The sequence below is a fragment of the Molothrus aeneus genome, chromosome 10 (assembly GCF_037042795.1).
Source record: "Molothrus aeneus isolate 106 chromosome 10, BPBGC_Maene_1.0, whole genome shotgun sequence".
NCBI lineage: Eukaryota > Metazoa > Chordata > Aves > Passeriformes > Icteridae > Molothrus > Molothrus aeneus.
In genome coordinates, this window is record NC_089655.1 from 25,550,280 (window position 1) to 25,569,034 (window position 18,755).

At 39.9% G+C, this 18,755-nt stretch overlaps 1 protein-coding gene across 1 annotated transcript in view; it reads left to right on the plus strand.

Annotated features, from left to right (window-relative positions):
- The window catches only part of WWTR1 (WW domain containing transcription regulator 1), a 43,842-nt gene that overhangs the window by 18,425 nt on the left and 6,662 nt on the right, over positions 1 to 18,755 (plus strand). Inside the window, exons 2-3 of the mRNA XM_066556720.1 lie at positions 4,285 to 4,421; positions 15,017 to 15,198. Of these exons, the coding sequence (XP_066412817.1) occupies positions 4,285 to 4,421; positions 15,017 to 15,198 (319 nt within the window). The remainder of the gene's footprint in view (positions 1 to 4,284; positions 4,422 to 15,016; positions 15,199 to 18,755) is intronic.

Consider the following 18,755-nt stretch of genomic DNA (forward strand, 5'->3'; position numbering starts at 1 on the left):
TAAAGAGTTTAAGTAATCAAATGTACAGGTGCATGTGTAACATTAGGTCATGGTGCTGTACTTTCCGTGGAGTCTTTTCATGTTGCAATGAGAGCAGAGCTTCGCTCTTGAAATTTTCCAGTCTGTGGTGAGAGAAGGGGAAAAGCAGCATGGCAAAGGAAGGCATCTAAGGAGAGAACACTGTATTCTCATGCAGTTGTTGGACCACGTCCTGCCTTTCCCAGCAAGAAACATTCACAAATTGTCTTTCAATATCCAGGAAAACATATAGCATATGCGCAGGTGTTTTTCTAAGAGGTAATCTAAAATGTTTCTCACCTACTGATTTCTAGTGAACAGTAAATTCCTCCTGTTTTGGATTAGAAGGATGGCAGTAACAGAAGTGCATCCCCAGGTCTGCAGAGCTGGCAGGTGCTGGCACAAGGTGACCTTGGTGGGACAGGCAGGGGCAGTGCTGAGGGTGACCGGCTGTGTTCGCGCTGGCAACAGTTGTTGTGGCACCCCTAGCCAGTCCTCCCACCAGTTCCAACAGCTGCCATAAGCTGCTGTGAAGTACCACCTAATTATAGCATTTCTTGATCCTCTTGATCCCCTTCAGAGATTCCTGGTCCTACCCTTGGTCAAACTCACCACCCAAAGGCAAGGCACCCGTGAAGGTATGACAGTGGCACCACTGCTGCTGCCATCCTTAGGGAGGAGGTGGTTCCGTGGTGAGCAGTGGGTTTGGAGGTCTCTAAGTGTCCCAAGAAGTGTAACTACTACTGGTAAGCATTTAGGCTAGTTTCATAGGGCAGTGTCACGTATACTCACTAATTCCATTAGTTTCTGGGAGAATTGGACGTGTACACATAGCGTAATTGTTTCTAAAGCTAAAAATCATTCCCATTCACATCTTGCATTTTCCTCACCTGTGACTGTAAGAAATAAAAGATCACATAAAAAAGAATACTAGAGGTAAGTTTTTTAAGAAGTAGATGGTACTAGACTTTTACAGATGCCCAATATTCTGTGAGTTTGTACACAGTTCCCCTTTTGCTGCTGCATCCTGCCTGGTGGTGATTACTGGAATAGTGTGGGGATTGGCCCTGGTTGTAGTTTTACCAGAAATTGCACTGCAGTACCCTGAGCAAGCTCAGACAATAGACTCAAATGTTGTGTCCCTGAGGTAATTTTCTTAAATTTAAAAATCTTCCCATCTGTATAAAGGCATATCTTCCACATCACACAGTGTCAGAGCAGTGTGAATGGCCTCTGACTTCCAATACACTTTCTTTCTGTGCTGTTTTTGTTTACAGGGAGCAGAGGGACAAAGAGAAGGTTGGGCAATGCCTTGGCTCTGCTCCAGGAGATGTAAACAGATTTCCCAATGTTTGGCTTTGGATGGCTGGAGGTGCTCCAAGGCAGTGTGAGTGTGGCTCCCTCGGAGGGGCTCTGAGTCAGAGCTGAGGGCTGTGCAGGTGGTGAGTCACCAGCTTCCCACTCAGCAGCAGCTTCACTTTGATGTGGCTCACTCGCAAAACCCACACTCAGTCCCTATGTTTAAGCCCTGAGAAAGTACCCCAAAAAAGCTCCACGCTGCTGGTCAAACTCCATGTTTGTGTTATTTCAGGTGATAGTGCACTTACAGAATAATCAGTTTGTCTTTCTCACCTCCCCTACAACCTTTTTAGATAAGTTGCTCTGAATTTCCTAATACCAGAAAAAACAAAACAAAACAAAACAAACAAACAAAAAAAAAAAACACGAAAAAAAGGTTTGAAAATAGAGCCCACTGAGATACATTGGTTGTTGGAGTGCATACAAGCAGAAAGAGAATTGGTGTCCCTAATGCTGCTGCTTGCTGATTTAAACTCACTGAGATGTCTTGGCAAGGCTGCAGTGGAAGTCAGGGATTAGAGCCTTGCAGTTACAAAATGCAGGACGAAGAAGCAGCAGCACAAATTCAGGGGAACTCTGCCATTTCAAAGCAGGAGACTGATACCCAAACAGGAGGCATTTAACAAAAGGCTAAGGTGGAACAGAATCCTGAAGTCCGAGTAAAATACTCAGCTGTTTATATCTGAGCTTTGGTTTAATTTTTCTTTAATGAGGGTCTACTGTTGGGATACAATTTGCTACTTGCTGTATTGGTGCACTGCAGGACTTTATGGGTGGGAATGCCATGATCTGAGCAGGCTGGAGAACCAGCTATGGTAGCATGTTCTCTGTCCTATTTGTCAGATTCTTGTGTGTCTCATTTGAGTTTTTTTATCATTGAGTTTGTAAATATTTAACTTTCCCTGATTTTATTGGAACATGTAAAATTCTGGTTTGCATATGGAGACCCCCATCAGTCTCACTCATGATGCAGAAACAGAAAGTAAAATGGACATCTCTGCTTTTCTGTTCTGCTTGTTTATGAATGAAGACCTTGTTGAAAAATGGCCAGCTCTGATATTAGGATTTTTAATAATAAGAGATGCAAAAATTGCTTATGAAAAACTTGAAAGTGAGAACTTTAGTATGGATTTTGGGGCTGCCTTGTCATGTGTTTGAATATTCCTCAAATAAGAATCTTATAGAAGTAAGTCGTAGATGTTCTTTAATTATCTACATAGTTCTATTTCAATATTATAGATGAGGCAAGATATTGCTGAAGTTTGAGGCTCCGTGACTTCATGCACTGTATGCAAGAATTCTTACACTTGAAATATAAGAGTAAAGAGAATAAAAGCTAAAATATAATAAAAATTTACAGTGATGGGAGAATAAATTTTAATTTATTAAATGTTTTAATCCTAGAGAGAAGCAATGGTGAGTGGTTTCATTGTGAATATTAACAAATACTCTAGAGGTTGTGAAGAAAGGAAGTGACTCAGCAGTTTGAAGCTGAGTAACAATCATGTAAAAGTGTGATCTTCCGTTTGAGAATTGTACATTAAATGCAAAATATTAGGAGAAGAAAATGGCTACAGACTGCATAAAGATGTCACGTTTTTCTGTTCTTTAAAAAATGGTCTAGGTTCTTTTCTTTTTTAACTTCCTGTAATTCACGCTATTTTGGTAATACCCAAGATGTGCATCACAATATAGACTGAAACTTGGTTGTGAAATTGGTCTGGTGATGAGCTGGGTGTGGAGTGGTGACAGCAGCGGTGTTCGTGCCACTGGGGTCTGCAAAACCAATGATAAGTTTAAGATGGAGCTCAGTAAAAATTTTAGGCTGTTCTTTTATGAAAGTTGAATCAAAATGGTTTTCCAAACACAGAATGTTTAAATTTTTATGCCTCTTGACATGTTCTTCTTAAAGACTTACCTCTTTGTGACTAAAAAGCTAATAGAGGAGAGCCCACTCCAGTACAGACAGTTACCTGGTTAGCTGGTTGGGCTTGAAGCCAGGCAATCCCTTGATAGATAGTAGACTATTGATTGCTTCAACGTACTTCCTTTTTCTTTTCTTGTTTCAAATAGAATTACATGCTAATCCTTAAAATGCTTCTCCTGTTAAATTTCTTACAAAACAGATGCATTTCAGTGTAAACTTTCAGTTGCAACAAAACCATAGTTCTTTTACCGCTGAATTCTGTGGCCAAAAATATTTTACAGGGATCATTGTTATTGTTACTTCACTGTAAAATTTATGTGGATTTGTGCATGATTCCACTGTTTTCGGGAGAATGCATGTATATGAGAGTTTGCATACTGAAATGGTAGGTATGTTGTTAACTACCTTGCAATAAAAACTCTCAGTGTCTTTACAGAGAAATTGGTGATTACACATGAGTCATAAAGCTGTAATCTGCCTGGTTTGGTAGTGGGAATATTTGCTGGTATTCTTGGAGACATAGTTTTCATAATGTGGAAAGCAAGAAAGCAGTTGGATTTGGCAAGACAAATACTTGTCTCTTCAATACTCAGGAAAATGACCATTGCTGAGTGAAGAATGGCCATACATTGTGTATTTAGAAAAAGACTGGTAGGACAAGAGTAAACAACTTTCAGACAATTAAATAATCTGAAGATGAGTGTGTATTACAGATTTTCAGTACGACAATAGAATTTTTCAATTGTTCAAGTAAAAGTAATTATTCAGCAGTAGAGCAAAAAGAAATTAGAACAGCAGGGGCAGAAGATCAGAAGAAAAAGTGAGCAACCAGATGATAGATAATTTCAAGTGGGTGAGGGTGAGATGACAAGGGCAGATGTGGAATAAGAAAACCAAACAGGATTTTCATGACATTATGCTTAACTGTCTAAATAATATACCAGGTATTTTATGTTAAGCTTGTATCTTTTCTTTCTCAGTCATATAGAAAAAATTACAACATGGCAAGATCCTCGAAAACCTATGAACCAGCCACTGAATCACATTAGCCACCATCCTGCAGCCACGTCCACACCGGCACCACAGAGGACCATGGCAATGTCTCAGCCAAATCTCAGTGAGTACTGGATGGCATCTCTCTGGTGAAAACAAAAAAGAGATAGGAGAGACACCTTCTGATTTGTTTGTCAAAGTAATTTTTGGTTCAAGAAGGTAGCTCTGATTCTGCTGTCAGACCTAACAGTATGTTCTGCCCTTCATTTAATTAATTTTCCCCTCTGTAGACTTGGCAGCAAGTGAATTTGTACTGTTTGAGGTGAAGTTCTAACATCTTGTGATCTATTTTAGAGCCTCCATGGCTTTTTGGCATAGTGTTAGACATAGAGAAATAAATTCTGTCTGTGCTTTTCTGTTCTGAGGTGGTATAAAACCCCCATAAGCCCTCCATATCATGTCCAGGCTGTTGGAGAACTTGTGCACAGTTAGTCCTACGTTTCTTCAGGTCAGAAGGTGTAGCTGGTTTGCTTGTTAGTTTGTTTATGGTGGTGGGGTTTTTGCATAGTGGGGTTCTGCACTGTAAGCAACTTGCAATCTACTAAAAAGTCTTTGCAGTATGAATTACCCACAAAATTCTTATAACTGGTGTGGTTCCCTTGCTGTTTCTGTTTAGCACTTCAAGTGTAAATTTAATCGTCAACTTGCATAAATCTGATATTGCCAGATTTAAGCCTTAGTGAAAATAAAGCCATTAAAACTCAAAAATTTTAAAGAAAATTTGTAAATGGAAGAGAACATTTTCACGTATAATTGAGAATTACGAATAATCCCTAATATTTCACTTCTGGAGCTTTAACTTTTCTACTACTCAAGAAGATGAGTTTACAGGCTCAAGACGTCAAAAAGGGAGACTTTAAAACACATAGCAGTTTCTTGTTCTGGTTAATTTTTGGTAAGTTGATCTCATGATTTCTTGATTGTCCACTTGCAGTGTGGTTCATGAGTGCTGTCTCTTCACATGACAAGAAAACGCTGAACATTTGTCTGCTAATGATCACCAATAGAAGTAGTGCAATATTTACTTTGGTCTTAAATTTATAAGAAACACCTAGGACCTCTGAGGTAATTAGCTTCAGTTCTTTTCTCTAACTTTGTCTCATCAACTGCTTTGCTTGCATATATGCAGTAAGAGTGTTGGTTGCATTACAAGATTTAGTGGGCAGTAGCAAACCATAATGTGAGAGTGGATATCTGCAGAAGAAATTGGAAAAAAATCTGAAAGGTTAGGGTATCTGCAGAGTGTCGTAGCACATGGTGAAACTAACAATTGCTCTGCTGTGGCTTCAAACCACAGCTGCGCGTGGGTCAGTCTGTTTATAGCAGTGCTGGAATGGCTGTAAGGTAAGAATAGGACAGCAGGGTATTTGTTCATACCAACTCCTCCACTTATGTTAACATCTGTTGCATTGTCCCTAGTTAAAAAACAGTACCGTAAATCAGGACACTGTACAGAACATTTTTCCCCTCAGTTTATTAGTGGAAGTGAATGAAAGCCAAATCCTGGACTAAAACACATGTATACTGAATTTTAGAGGAGGGTCTTTCTTGAGATTCAAAGGATTAGAAATAAAAGTCTATACCTAATGAAAAGTCTGTTCCTGAAGGTATTTCATATGCCCGATAAGGGTATTTCCACAGACTTCAAAATCTGTTCCATTAAATACAGTCTGTATTTCATTCAGTACCCTTCATATATACGTATATATATATGTAAAATATGAGGTTCTATTTTTTGTGTAGGCTTATATGCAGTTCTTGGCATAGTGGTTCAGATGTATGATTGAATTTCCCACTAGAAATAGTATGCAAAAATCTGCTCAGTATCCATATTTATTTAATCCAGAAAACGTTCCATCAATATGTTTTGATGAGCTTTTTCTCATTTTGATGGTTTTCAAAGGCACACTAAATGTGGCACTATTTTATTGAAAAATATATCTTGCAAGATTTAATCTAGAAACTGTGTATATGCATGTAAATACACACAGAGGAATTACACAGAAAGATTGCAGTAATCTGCAGAGAACACTGCAGCCCCTGAATACTTCACATGGCAGTTTAAAATCGACGTGACTCTCGTTTCCAGTGCTGAAGCAGAATGCCTCTGCTTTTAAACTGCCGTGGCCAAAAGGCAGCTGGCAGCAGTGCAGCTGCTCAGCCCCACACTCTGCTCCCCTTGCAGGGGCAGCCAGGAGGAATCCTGCCCCCAGCTCACAGATATGAGGGGAGCACACTCTTCTGGCCCTAATTTTGTGACCTTGCAGCAAATGAAGTCTGTGCCTTCTGTGCCTCTGTCTTTTGCCTTAGCTTTTTTTTTTTTTTTTTTTTTTTTTCTTTTTTTTTCTGTAGGAACTAAAAGAAGTTTTTCTTTTGAAGATGTGCCACTTAAAAGAAAAAGATTTAAGTATTTCAGGTCTGCACACTGGTCTGCACTTCCAATTGCTAACACATGTGTTTTCCTTGTACTTCTTATGAAGAGGAGGAAAATATGTTTTGTTTTGTACAGCTTGTTGCTTTGGTTTATAAACTTCTTTCAGCAATATTTGCTGGGAATTGTACAAAGGCACTTACAAACATTTTATCAAAGCACAGAGTGGGACTAAGTGATACCAAATCATAGTATGCCTGTGTTGGGGGCATACAAAAGCATATAGTGAAAGTTGGTTGAAGTTAGTAGTCATACCACAAAAAATCTGCTGTATTTTTCTAGCTTTTATCTTACTATGGTTTTATGTTGCCTGTTTATGAGCTGTAAGTGAACACTTCATTAGCGTTAGTTTTCACACTAACATTTAAAGCACTGCCTTTTAAATGTTATAGAACAAAGGCATTGGGTGTTTTTTCCTTTGATGCATCTTGTTGAATTTACAGGAAAATAATGTATGCTAGGCAGGTTTCTGTGCTCATTTAAACACCATGACTAAATTCAGTGACATTTCAGGAATGAAAAGGAATATTTGTCACATAGATTGAAAACATGATCTTGCAGGTTAGCATATATTTAGACTTGTTCATTTTACCATTGTTGTTGTTCTAAGATGATTTGTATATGTATATTTGTAGATGTAAGGAAAGCACAGCATTAATAGGAATGTTTTCAGTGTATGTTTTGTTGTTGGAAACAAAGGGCAAGTGATCAGTGTCAGACTAAAGACAAGCAGAAAAAGTGTATTTCTTGCATCTTCAGAAACTTCATTTACCATGATGCTGATTCTGCAGAGATCCTAATTTTCTTTCCCTTCTAAAACAGAGTCTTTTCCAGCTGATTAATCAGGTATTACCTATCTCTTGCCAATCAATTAATGCAGTAGAATCAAGGGCCGTTTGTGGAAGGAGGGATTACTTTAAATCTTTGTTTTAGCTGTCAGGCTGAGGTCCCTGAACAAGGAGAGTGATCTCCCCTGTGCCTGAGAGGAAGGCGAGAGCAGCTGCAGTGCACCAAGCCGTGGGTCACACTGCTGCCTCAGTCTGAGCTGCACACCCCTTCTGCCTTCACGGCATTCCCTGCTGTCAAAAGATGGTGGAGGATGATTTTGGACCACATGTAGCAAGATTTAGAGGAAAAAATAGGTCCTTACAGGAGTTTCTTTTGCAAGATTTTTTAAATTAAATGCTACTTGTTTTGTAGTCTTTCTGTATTCTACATTAAGCAACACTCAAAACCATTGTTATTTCCTTCCTTCTCCCTTCAAAGTGTTTTAAACAGATTTCTTTTGTGATTGTACTCTTCATTCAGTGGGTAAACACAATCTGGTCCTCATTTAAATATTTTCCAAATTTAACAATTTGCAATTTATTTTTCCATAAAATAATGAACCCCTCTAATAGTATTTACATTTTTGGCATGAGTTAGCTTGAATTTATATGTGAGTTCCTTAAAAAGCTCATACAAAAAGAACATCCTATCTGCAAAAAACCTCAGATGACTTCTTGCCTACCCTGTGGCACAGCTGGATGTGGGATTTGGGCCTTGGAGCAAATAGCAGTTGCAGGCTGCAAGGCACAGTTATTCTACGTCCCGTGTGAGTGACAGAAATGTGTGTTAAGCGGTGCCCAGAGTTTGCTGGTTTGAGAGACTTGGGCACTGCCACTTTGTGAAAGGCTTCTGAGTTTGTTTGGGTGTGGATAGGGGGATTTCAATTTATCTAACCGTGATTAAAATTGGTGTTTGGTCTAACTCAAGCTGCCAAAGCCCAGCCAGGTGGGGTGTCCCTGATGCTCCCTACTGCCCAGCCGCCGCTGTCCCCTTCGCCTTTCCTCACAGTGGACACTCCTGCAGCAGCAGTTACAGAAAGGTGTGCCTGGTTTTACTCCTTCTGGTACAAAAGAGAACTTGTGTGATTCATCAGACTGTGCACAGAGATGGGATTGATGGGCAGAAAGGGTTTTAAATGCTGTAGTTACTTATGACCTGGCTGTCAGGGAGGGAGTGACAAGGTCTGGAGCTCAGGAGCAAGCTGTATTCATGTGGATCTTCTGCTTAGAGCTGAGCCATCTTCTGTTACCCTCTCTGTTTTCTCCCTTGCAATGTATTGTTTTCCAGGTGAGTTTGTACAAGATGGTCTTTCAAGGTCCCTGCTGACTGAGGCTGTTCTGCAATGATGATTGATATATAGTATCTGTTGGCCCAGATAAGGCTGCCTTCAGAAAATGTACCTGGATCACTTTTAATTCTGTACACTGACATAGTAACTTATAAATATATATTCTCTTAGGTTCTGCCAGAATGAATTCATTAATATGCACATTTACAGGGGGAAAAAAATCATAGTGTTACAATTCCTGAGATTTTCTGTGTTCCTGTACTCTGTATCTGGAGCAGAGTGTATTACTTTATCTCTGTGCCACTGGTTTATCAGCTGTCTGCTAGTCACATCCTCAAGGAGGTTTGATAAGAACCTCATTAGTGGACTCATTCAAGTGTACTGAATGGAGGGACAGTTGCTGGGAGATCAGTATTAATGTTGTGAGCTCACAAAGGTGGAGATGCCTGTTCTGAGGTAAGGACTTCTTTCCTGGATGAGTTTCCACACACAGCTGAGGCCTTGCACAAGTTATGGTTGTGTCCATCACAGAATAGCTTAGCTGGGAAAGGGCCTTGCAAGGGCTCCAACCCAGCCTCTACTGAAAGCAGGGTCAATGGTGGGACCAGAGCAGAAGCTTGGGACTTTGTGCACACAGGTGTAGAAATCCTTTGTGACAGAGGAGAAGGTCCTGTTGCAGTTCTCACATGTTCTTCAGGAAGGAGATTGGCACCATGAGGAAAATTCTATCATCAGCACGGAGTAGAGCAGTTTCAGAACATGTCCCACATCCACACCCACCCACCTAAGAATGGAGAAGAATTTCTGGCAGAGGGAGAAGGGTGCCACATGTACTTTAGTTTGTTCTTGACATCTCCACTTTCACCTGATCAGATTATGTGTAAATACTGACTATAAGAAAAATGACATGACTCATCTCTGGTAGAGCTGGTAATATTTATCTTCATTTTATAAATCAACCAATTCAGGCAGAAGACAGTGGAAAACCTGATGTTAATTTGTTTAGGGTCACTGTATGCATTGATCCTGAGAATTCAACCATGTGTACTTCTTGTATCAAACTCCAGGTGAAGAACTATTTAATTTTTGGTTTTCCTTTCTGAGGAAGAGAACCTTACCCTCAGAATGTACTCTGTCAAGACCCACAAGCAGGTGTGACCCAAGTGATACAAACAGGATGGCTTTCACTATTAATTCACTGGTTCTCTAAAATGTAGGACATTGGGTATCACAGATTAGAATTTTTTATTGTGAAGAGCTTCTGATGCTTGTTGTTTAATAGAAAATCACCCATGAATCTAAGAAGTTTAGCTTTCAGCTGTATTGGTAATGATATTTCAAATGGGTCTGGACAAGTGGGATTTATAGCACTTTACCTCTGCTTTCAATTTTTTTAACCAGCCAGGAAATCCAATCAATAAAACAATGCCAAAATCCTGTCTAGGAACAATAAACACATGAACCAAAGTTTCCATATCCTGCCATGATAAAAGAGGTGTAGCTACTATTGTTTAAGGATGATAAAAGGCAGTTTTGGTAACTATGTCAAAGAAGTCTCTGGAGATAAGAACACAGAAACTCCCAAAGTGTTCAAAACCAAATTATATGTATTTTAGTGTTCCCGAATGTCCATGAAGAGTGTTCACTAATGTCCAGGATTTTTCAAGTCTTGGTTTGCCTTGGCTAGAAATGTGTGACACTGAGAGGAATATGTTTTTCCCTCTCTATAGTCCGTACCCTCATACCACCTGCGTGGTGGAAAGGCTTCCTGTTCCAGATCATTTTTAATTACTGGATATCCTGAAAGAAGCAAACAATTCATTTGTGGTCAGTGTGAATAATCTTGGCACCTGCTTCTGATGATTACTTTCTGAGACCTGAAAGTATTATAGAGGACTTGCACACTCATCTGTGGGAATGAGTGTTTTGTGATGCAGCTCTCAAAAGAATGAGGGGATTTTGGTAGTTTGCAATTAAAATCTCTAACAAGTGATTTCTCAGACAGATCTCAAATGGAGTAGTTTATTTATGTTTAAGGACGGTGGCTAATAGGTCCAGAGTCTAATAGGAAGTAACTTAAGTATACAGTAAATTAAATCAAAGGACATACACCTTTAAACCAGCAACTGACCATCTAGTAAATCTGAAATGCTAAAGGTTGATGTGTTCAAGAGAGATGTTGGCATTTTTTCAAATTCTAGTAATTTTTAATTTTGACACAAAGAAGTTCCTGTTGGTGTAAGCATTTCCCCTCAAGGTTAGTAATCCAAACATGTACCAGTGCAAGAGTGGAGGGTCATTTCCATAGTTTCAAAGGAAATGAAATGTAAAAGCTGAAGACTGCACGAAGTGAAAGTAAAAATAATTTCTTAAATATTTTAAATCTAACAGTCATCAGTAATTAATCATTAGCATTAAAGCTGTCCACTCAAGCAGCTCCCATCATCACTTTTTGTTACTGATTTATTGTTAAAAGTGCTTGCAGAGTAAATCTCCAATCTTTTAAATAACTTCCTGCTAAATCATAGCTTTGATGTTGCACCTGCAGGCTGTTTGTATTGATTTTTTTAATCTTAAATCATTGAAGATGGGAAAGATTAGTTAAATGTGGATGTCACAGGCCTTAACAGTTGAAACTGATGAGAAATTTCTATATAGCTATTTTCAGCTCAGAAGTCTGAATAAAGGAGTCTCTGTGCACTGGGATGGTGCAACTTTTTGCTTTAATACTTTACAGATTTTTGGAACAAAATGCACCAGAACTGAAAAGCAGCATTTTTTGCTGACCTTGTTAGAAGGCTAATGCTTCTTTCTGGGAAATAAATGAAACAAGCAGTTCTTTGTTGGCTGAAGTGGAGTGAGAAAAGGAGGGGAGCCCAGTCTTTTTTTCTTTACAGTGTCATGACTAAGTCAGAACTGTAGTATGGCTGGTTTTTCAGTTTTTGGGGTTTTTTTTAACCTTTGTAGACATTTGTTTTTCATCAGACTGTGTTGCATGAGACCTGGCTTTGGCTAGTTCATCTGAATTTGTGTCTGGGCTGCCTATAAACAGAGCAGAAAGACCCCCAGTTGCTCTTCTGACACTTAAATAATAAAAATGTCCAGACACTTCTGACACTTTAATCATAAAAGTAGGTGCAATCAGTTCAATGCATATGTCTAAAATGATTAACACTTGCATGTTTTGGCTTCTGCAACTTGCATGTCTCTTGCCCACAAAATAATCCTTGCCTAGTATATATCCAGTAAGGTCATCCACAGAAAGGTCTCCTACAATGTCAGAAAACCTAATTCACTAGGATATCACTATTAATTTAAAGGCAAACAAAAGCAATAAAATAATTATTTTATTTTTCTTCTAGCTGGAAAAAGAAAACCACATAGGTCTAACTTGATGTAAACAAAATAATTGCAATTTCATGAACTGCAATGGAACTGTGGTTGCATAGTTCAGGTTTGGAACTTAGCTCCATGTTTTTACTTGCTTTCATTGGGGCTGGATAATTGCATAATGGCTGTTTATTGAAAGACTTACTTCATTTTGCAAAATAATTAGGTTTTCCCCAAGAGAACTGAATTTAAGACCACCCTGAGTCTGTCTGCTGTAATGATGATACTTTTCTCGTCTCATTTTGGACCCATTCTCCTTTACCACAGAGTGGTAAATTTGAGCTTTTGAATATTTTTTCTTTGCAGAACTTTAGAAATGTTACATTGGAGTCCCAGACCCTGCCTAGTGAATTGAAGCTTACTGAAGACCAGTTGTTTTTTCCTTTAGTAACTTTTTAACCTCTCAAAACCAGCCCGATGGTCCAAAGGCTCTGCAGAGCTCTGGCTGAGAGGAGCTGTCAGGGGTCCCTGGTGTGTCTGATGGTGTCAGAGTGGGGTCTGTGTTGGGCAGTCTAGCTGGAATGTGAACTGCAGGTTTTTCTTTTTTAATCCAAACTTTGTTATGATCCTCATACCATTCAAATACAAATTCAGAGCTGAAATATAAATTAAAGCAGGAATTACTAAAACCTCATAAATAGCACAACAGATGTGCCATATGATTATATCACAAGGAACAGAGATTTGTAGAATGTCTTTGTTTGTTAAGTTGCTCACTAGGGCTGACACAAGACTTTCCTTTCACTGGGCTTGTTCAGACCATTAGTGACAAGAAGTTACCAGCTGTATACCAACCCACTTTTGCTGTTTGGGTTCAGTTCTGGTTCAGTTGAGCAGTCCTAGGAAAAGCACTTAGGTAAAATATTTTTCACAAACTAAGCTCAAGTATGTACCACAAGCGTAATTTGTCTATTGTTGGGATTCTTTTTATTCTACCAGTGTATTTAAAGATGCACTATTAGTTTGAAGTCTAGACAGTATCAGACCTATCAAGCATGCTTAAAAGTGTTCCAGATAAAATATTTTTCCATTTTCCATATGCATATCATTGTAACTCTACCGTTAAGAAAAGCAACTTAGTTTATTCAATTTTTTTTCTTGTTGTTTGAAAAACTGACACCGTGAAAATTGGTAAAGCAGTAAGAAGTCTTAGTCCTGTAATAACTGTATCATCACACTTTGCCACAGTTCTTTTGAAGAGGCTGCTGTTCTGCCTGGGTACTGGGGCTTGCCCAGGTAAGTAGGGTTGCAAGACAAAATCTACCTGACATTACCTATAGTCTTGCATATGAAATTGCATTAAGATCTAGCCCAGATCTGATAGAATTGGAATCAATGAATCATTTGGGTTGGAAAAGCCCTCAGAGATAATTGAGTCTGACCATTAACCCAGCACCACCAAGTCCTCAAGTGCTGCAACCACACAGCTTTTAAATTCCTCAAGGGATGGATCACTGTCCTGATCAGCCTGTGCTAGAGCTGGACAAACCATTTGGCAAAGAAATTTTTCCTAATCTCCAATCTCAACCTCCCGTGGGATGACACACTGGAGTGTGCAGTGCTCTCCAGAACACCTGCTTCTGTAAGCAAGTTGCAAAGATGGTTTGGATCTGCCTGCATGCTTTCCACAAGGTCCAGAAAGATTTATTAGTGTGGGCTTTGCACCACCTACAGGTAGTAAAGCTGCCCTTAGATCCAGACTGGTCCTGGAGATAGCCCAGGACTAATTCTCACCCGGTCCATGCAGCTAGGCCTGATCTGCATCAGTAATAAATCTAACCTGGGTCCTGAGCAAACCATAGAGTTAAAATGTTGAAAATTCACTGTGTTTCACTCCTGGCTTGTCTGGAGGATTTCAATCCTGGATTATGGTGCTATTCTTAGCACCATAAACAGGAAGAAATTTGTCTTGCTAAGCTAGGAGGGATACCTGCTGTCTGAGGTGACAGCGCATTCTATTAGCTTTGTGACATGTTGGCTTCAGAGTGACACACAGAGAGCTACACAGACTTAGTTTCTTTCATAGCAGTTCTATGAATGAAGATGTCCATCTCACAGAGAATTCTGCTCTGATTTATAGTTTCTGAATTTGATCAGAAAAGATGATGCTGATTTAAGAAATATTAACAATCTAAGCAGTATTAACTTGTTCAGCAACAGCCTTCTGTCAGCAAGTGAAGGGGTTTACCTGGGTATAACTCAGGTTTGCTTACTAAAGGTCCTGTTTCTAACCCTGCCATCTATGATGTTCTTCCCCTGTCAACCTTTAGAATATCCTACCAAAGGTGGGGGACTGATGGGTCATATTCTAGCAGAAAAGGTTTCAGTTGTTAATTGGAAATTACTTCCAGTAATAATTGATTTAAATCTGTCAATAAAGAAAATGTTGAAATATTTTTACTAGCTTACTGCCTATTATAGGCGCACATTTTTAGGAATTTTCAATTTTAAAAAATGTTATTTACTAGTTCATTAGGTAAATATTTGAACATACCAGGATAAATATTATTATATTGTAAGTATTCCTGTTTGATACACTCAGAACATATAAAATCATTTATTAAGCAATTGCTAGTGCGGATCTTGCCAGATGGAGTCGTTCTCTCACTCATTTGAAGTGCAGCAATTCTAACAATGCATTCCTGTGAGAGAGCAGCATGTGTCCTGGCCCTCTGTTATGGTGAGTGCTTGCAGCCGTGCCACGGGCTCTTGTCGTTCGCAGTGCTGAGCGCTCCGCCGCAGCTGCCCCCCGGAGCAGCCCTGCCGCCCCCGAGCCGCCCCCCGGCCCTGCTCACCCTGCCCGGCGCGCTGGCCACGCAGCAGCAGCAGCAGAAACTGAGGCTCCAGAGAATCCAGATGGAGAGGGAGCGGATTCGGATGCGCCAGGAGGAGTTACTGCGACAGGTAACGCCAAAGATACTCTTACTTTGCTCAAGAGCTTTTAGTTCAATGCATCATTTTTAACAAGTACACTTAGTAGCTCTGTTACTTTATGTCAAGACTAACTATGGTTTTACAGAACGGTAACCAAAAAGCTAATATAAACAGATAATTTCATTTTTTTTCTCAAAACTAGCACTGAACAGAACACAGGATGGCCATCAGTCAGAAGTCACTGACCTGCCGTCTTTCTTAATAGTCATGTAAGGGCCAAATTCTGTTCTGTGTCTGTCCGTAAGCAACTAGGGCACGCTGATTCATGTGCAGTTTAACTTGGTTTGCATAGGAGACCATGTTCATACTTCACTGAAGATAAAGGAAGAACATATGGAATTGTTCTTGACTCCAGTCTGTACTCTCTTAATTTGCACCCTTTGCCTTTTAGTTAAAATAAAATCACATTCACATCTTACATGAACACCTCTGATCTAAAGACTTTTCAGAGTTGGTTATTTGTGGATGTTTTGCTTATTGTTCTATTTCTTAAGTTTCAGCTCTATATAATGACTCATTCTGTACAAAATAGATATGTAATTTCCTTTATACTGCCTTAAGAAAACAAAGTTTTAAGAATTGTGTTTCACCTGTTACAGTCAAATCCACTAGTGGTGTTGTGTTTGTATGGCATAATAATCAGATTCCTTAGTGGAAAAAAATAGATAATCTGTTTCTCTCAGAAACAGCATGAAAGAAGTACACTTTATCAAGAAACACATCATTTTTTGTGGCCTTGCAAATGCTGCAGTTACCAGTTCTAAGTACCTTTAAAAACAGCAACTTTCACAAGATAAGGTGGCAGTCTCTGACATGGGCAGTGGTCTCAAGTCTTTCGTGTGGCTTCTCCTTTCCCATGAAGAGCTCATAACAGAGATGGATGTGAGAAGAGAGTGAGGGTATTTGGTACGAGCTTAGTCATGATTGTCATCATGCTAACAACATGTTTAGTTATTTTTACTCTCTTTGGCTCTATTCTTTTTTCAAGACGAGCAAATTAGGCTTCAAAACAGTTGTGCCATTAACACAAGGGAGGGTTTTGCTGCTTTGCGACTGTGAAACCAATACATTCACAGCGCTCTGCAGTTGTGCCATACTCAGTCAAGACTTCCACTTACTGAGCCCTGTACCACCCTGCCCTTGTAGCCTTTCTTGAAGCTCCACATTGCATGAAGCAGCACAGCGTCACTTTGCATTACTGAAGTTTTACAACTGGTGTAACTCTTAGAGAGGAAAGCAAGATCCAAAATCTCTTCTTCCTAACAGAATGTTGTGAACTTCCTTCCAGTAACCTCAGAATCCTGAATCCTGGCAAGTGAGGGTGCAATTATCCTCTTGGGTCATCAGTGTCCAAGTACAGTTACTCCTGTTCTGACCCTCCCTTGCTGTTTTTGCTTTTCTAGTGTAACCTATCTAAGGGGAAAATGCTGAGTAAGGGTGTGTGCTGCTTCGAGCAGCTGTGAAGAGGTGCAGAGCATTTGAGCGAGAGGGAAAGGATTCTTTGGAGGGTCACAAACCTTTCAGCCCAGTAGCAGCTGCTGGCTCCCCACAGCCATTCCTGGCAGCAGCTGCTGGGGTGGAGCAGCATGCCCAGCCTGGAAGAGGTCATAGCTCTGGAAGCTCTTGGCTTAGGGAATTTCTTTCCTTCTTTGTCCTCCTCTTCATGTAGTTGCTAAAACCCTAGAACTCTAGATTGAGTACATGCCAGAAGGGCAGCATTTCAGAAAACCAGTATGATAGCATCTACTTAAAGGTTTCCTTACTCAGTTTTATCATTCTATAAGGAGTTAATGTTCTTTTACACTAATTTGGTTTTGCCAGCTTTCCAAAGGAAAAGAGAGAATCTGCTTGCTACTAAAGAGCTTCTTGGAAATGGAAGTTGGTAGAGGTAATGTCAGTCAGAAATCTCTGAAAGGTCTTGCAGAGAAGGTGCCCCAGCATTTCTCTGTGTGCACCAGGGCCATTATGCACTGTATTTGTGCATACATTTGAAGGGTACAAATAGTCCCAAAAAGGCAGCACTTCTCAGAGGCTTCTTTCTGGTCCAGGGCTCCTATTGCAGAAAATGTCCAGAAGGTTAAAGGGACTTAGAAGAGGCTGAAGAAGCGGTGGAGCAACATGTAGAGGAACATTTATCACTGTTTTGTCCTCGCAGAATAGACCTTTACTGGCCTGCTACAACCTGAAGAGAAAAATGCCCCTGTGCTCCTGTGCTGTGCTCCTCCCACTGCACAGACTGGCCGAGGGTGTGATTTACTGGTGGCACAGGCAATTTCTACATCTCTTGCTTTCCACCGTAAGTATGAGGACTGGCAGAAGAGGAATTGCATCTACCAGCAATGTAAACACGCTGTAAAAATGCTCTCACTCATCTCCCCCAGCTGGAAATGAGAGTTTGGCAGCTAAGGGTGGAACTCAGGTCAGTTCTGCCGAGAAGAGTTCCAGGAAATTTGACAAGAAATTTCTGTGCTTGTCAGGCATACAGATAAAAAAGGGTTTACATCAGAACTGTGTTCTGAGGCAGTGAATCATTCAACTCACTATAATGCTGTGAAGCTTTAAAAGGGTTTTGAAGATAACCACTTGTGAAGTTTTTGACATGACTTTTTGATATCAGAATACTGTGGGGTTTTTTAGTTTATTTTATTTTGTTACTTATTTTGAAAGTCTTCTTTGGGTTTATGTGCGTCATAGTGCCAAGCAGATCACTAAAGGCACTTGGTCCTTTCTTAGCTGAATGCCAGAGGTGGTCTCTGCTGGCCAAAGTGGAGGCACGCTCCTACACTCAAAAGACTGGGAGCTCACTGGTGTGGCTGAGACTGATATTGCTGCTCACAGGGCTGCGAGACATCTCTGCCATTTTTTGCCAGACTTTCATCCTAGGGTAGGAGATTTACAAATATTCTTCTTAAAAACCTTGTAGTCGTGCTTAGAATAGAGAATAGGACATAGTAGGGTATCATAAAGTTTTGGGTATTGTGTAGTCGATCCATTTCTCTATTACCATTGCTGTAATAATGTCAAAGGAGCAAAGGAATCTGACATCTGTAGTAGTTATAAAATTGCAATGTGACTTCTGAACAAATGACCTACAGGAGAAGAACATATGTCATGTATGGTGGAGCCAGTACTCTGTCTGCTTCCCCAGCCAAATCTGACTGCAGTGTGCAAGAGTCTGTTCTTCCACATTTTAAAAGTACGCATGGAGTTAATATTACAAGCAACAGGCAATATGTTGAAATAAAGACATGGGAGGTGAGCCATTCCCCAAGGGAGAGTGAATCAAGTAACTCTATAATAAATATGGTGTTTTTTGCAACAAAGAAGAGACAGGAAGTTAGATTATGTAACTGATAGTGGGAGTTTTTCTTTATGGTGCTGCGGGCTTTTCAGCTTAGAGATGTTTTGCTTTGGATGGCCTGTCTAAATCTCGTGTGGCTGTAGATGTCATTCTTATATTTTTTAAAAAGTACTGAAAATATCTGCCTGTAGACAGCTAAAAAAATACACCTTCCTCTTCTAAGAGG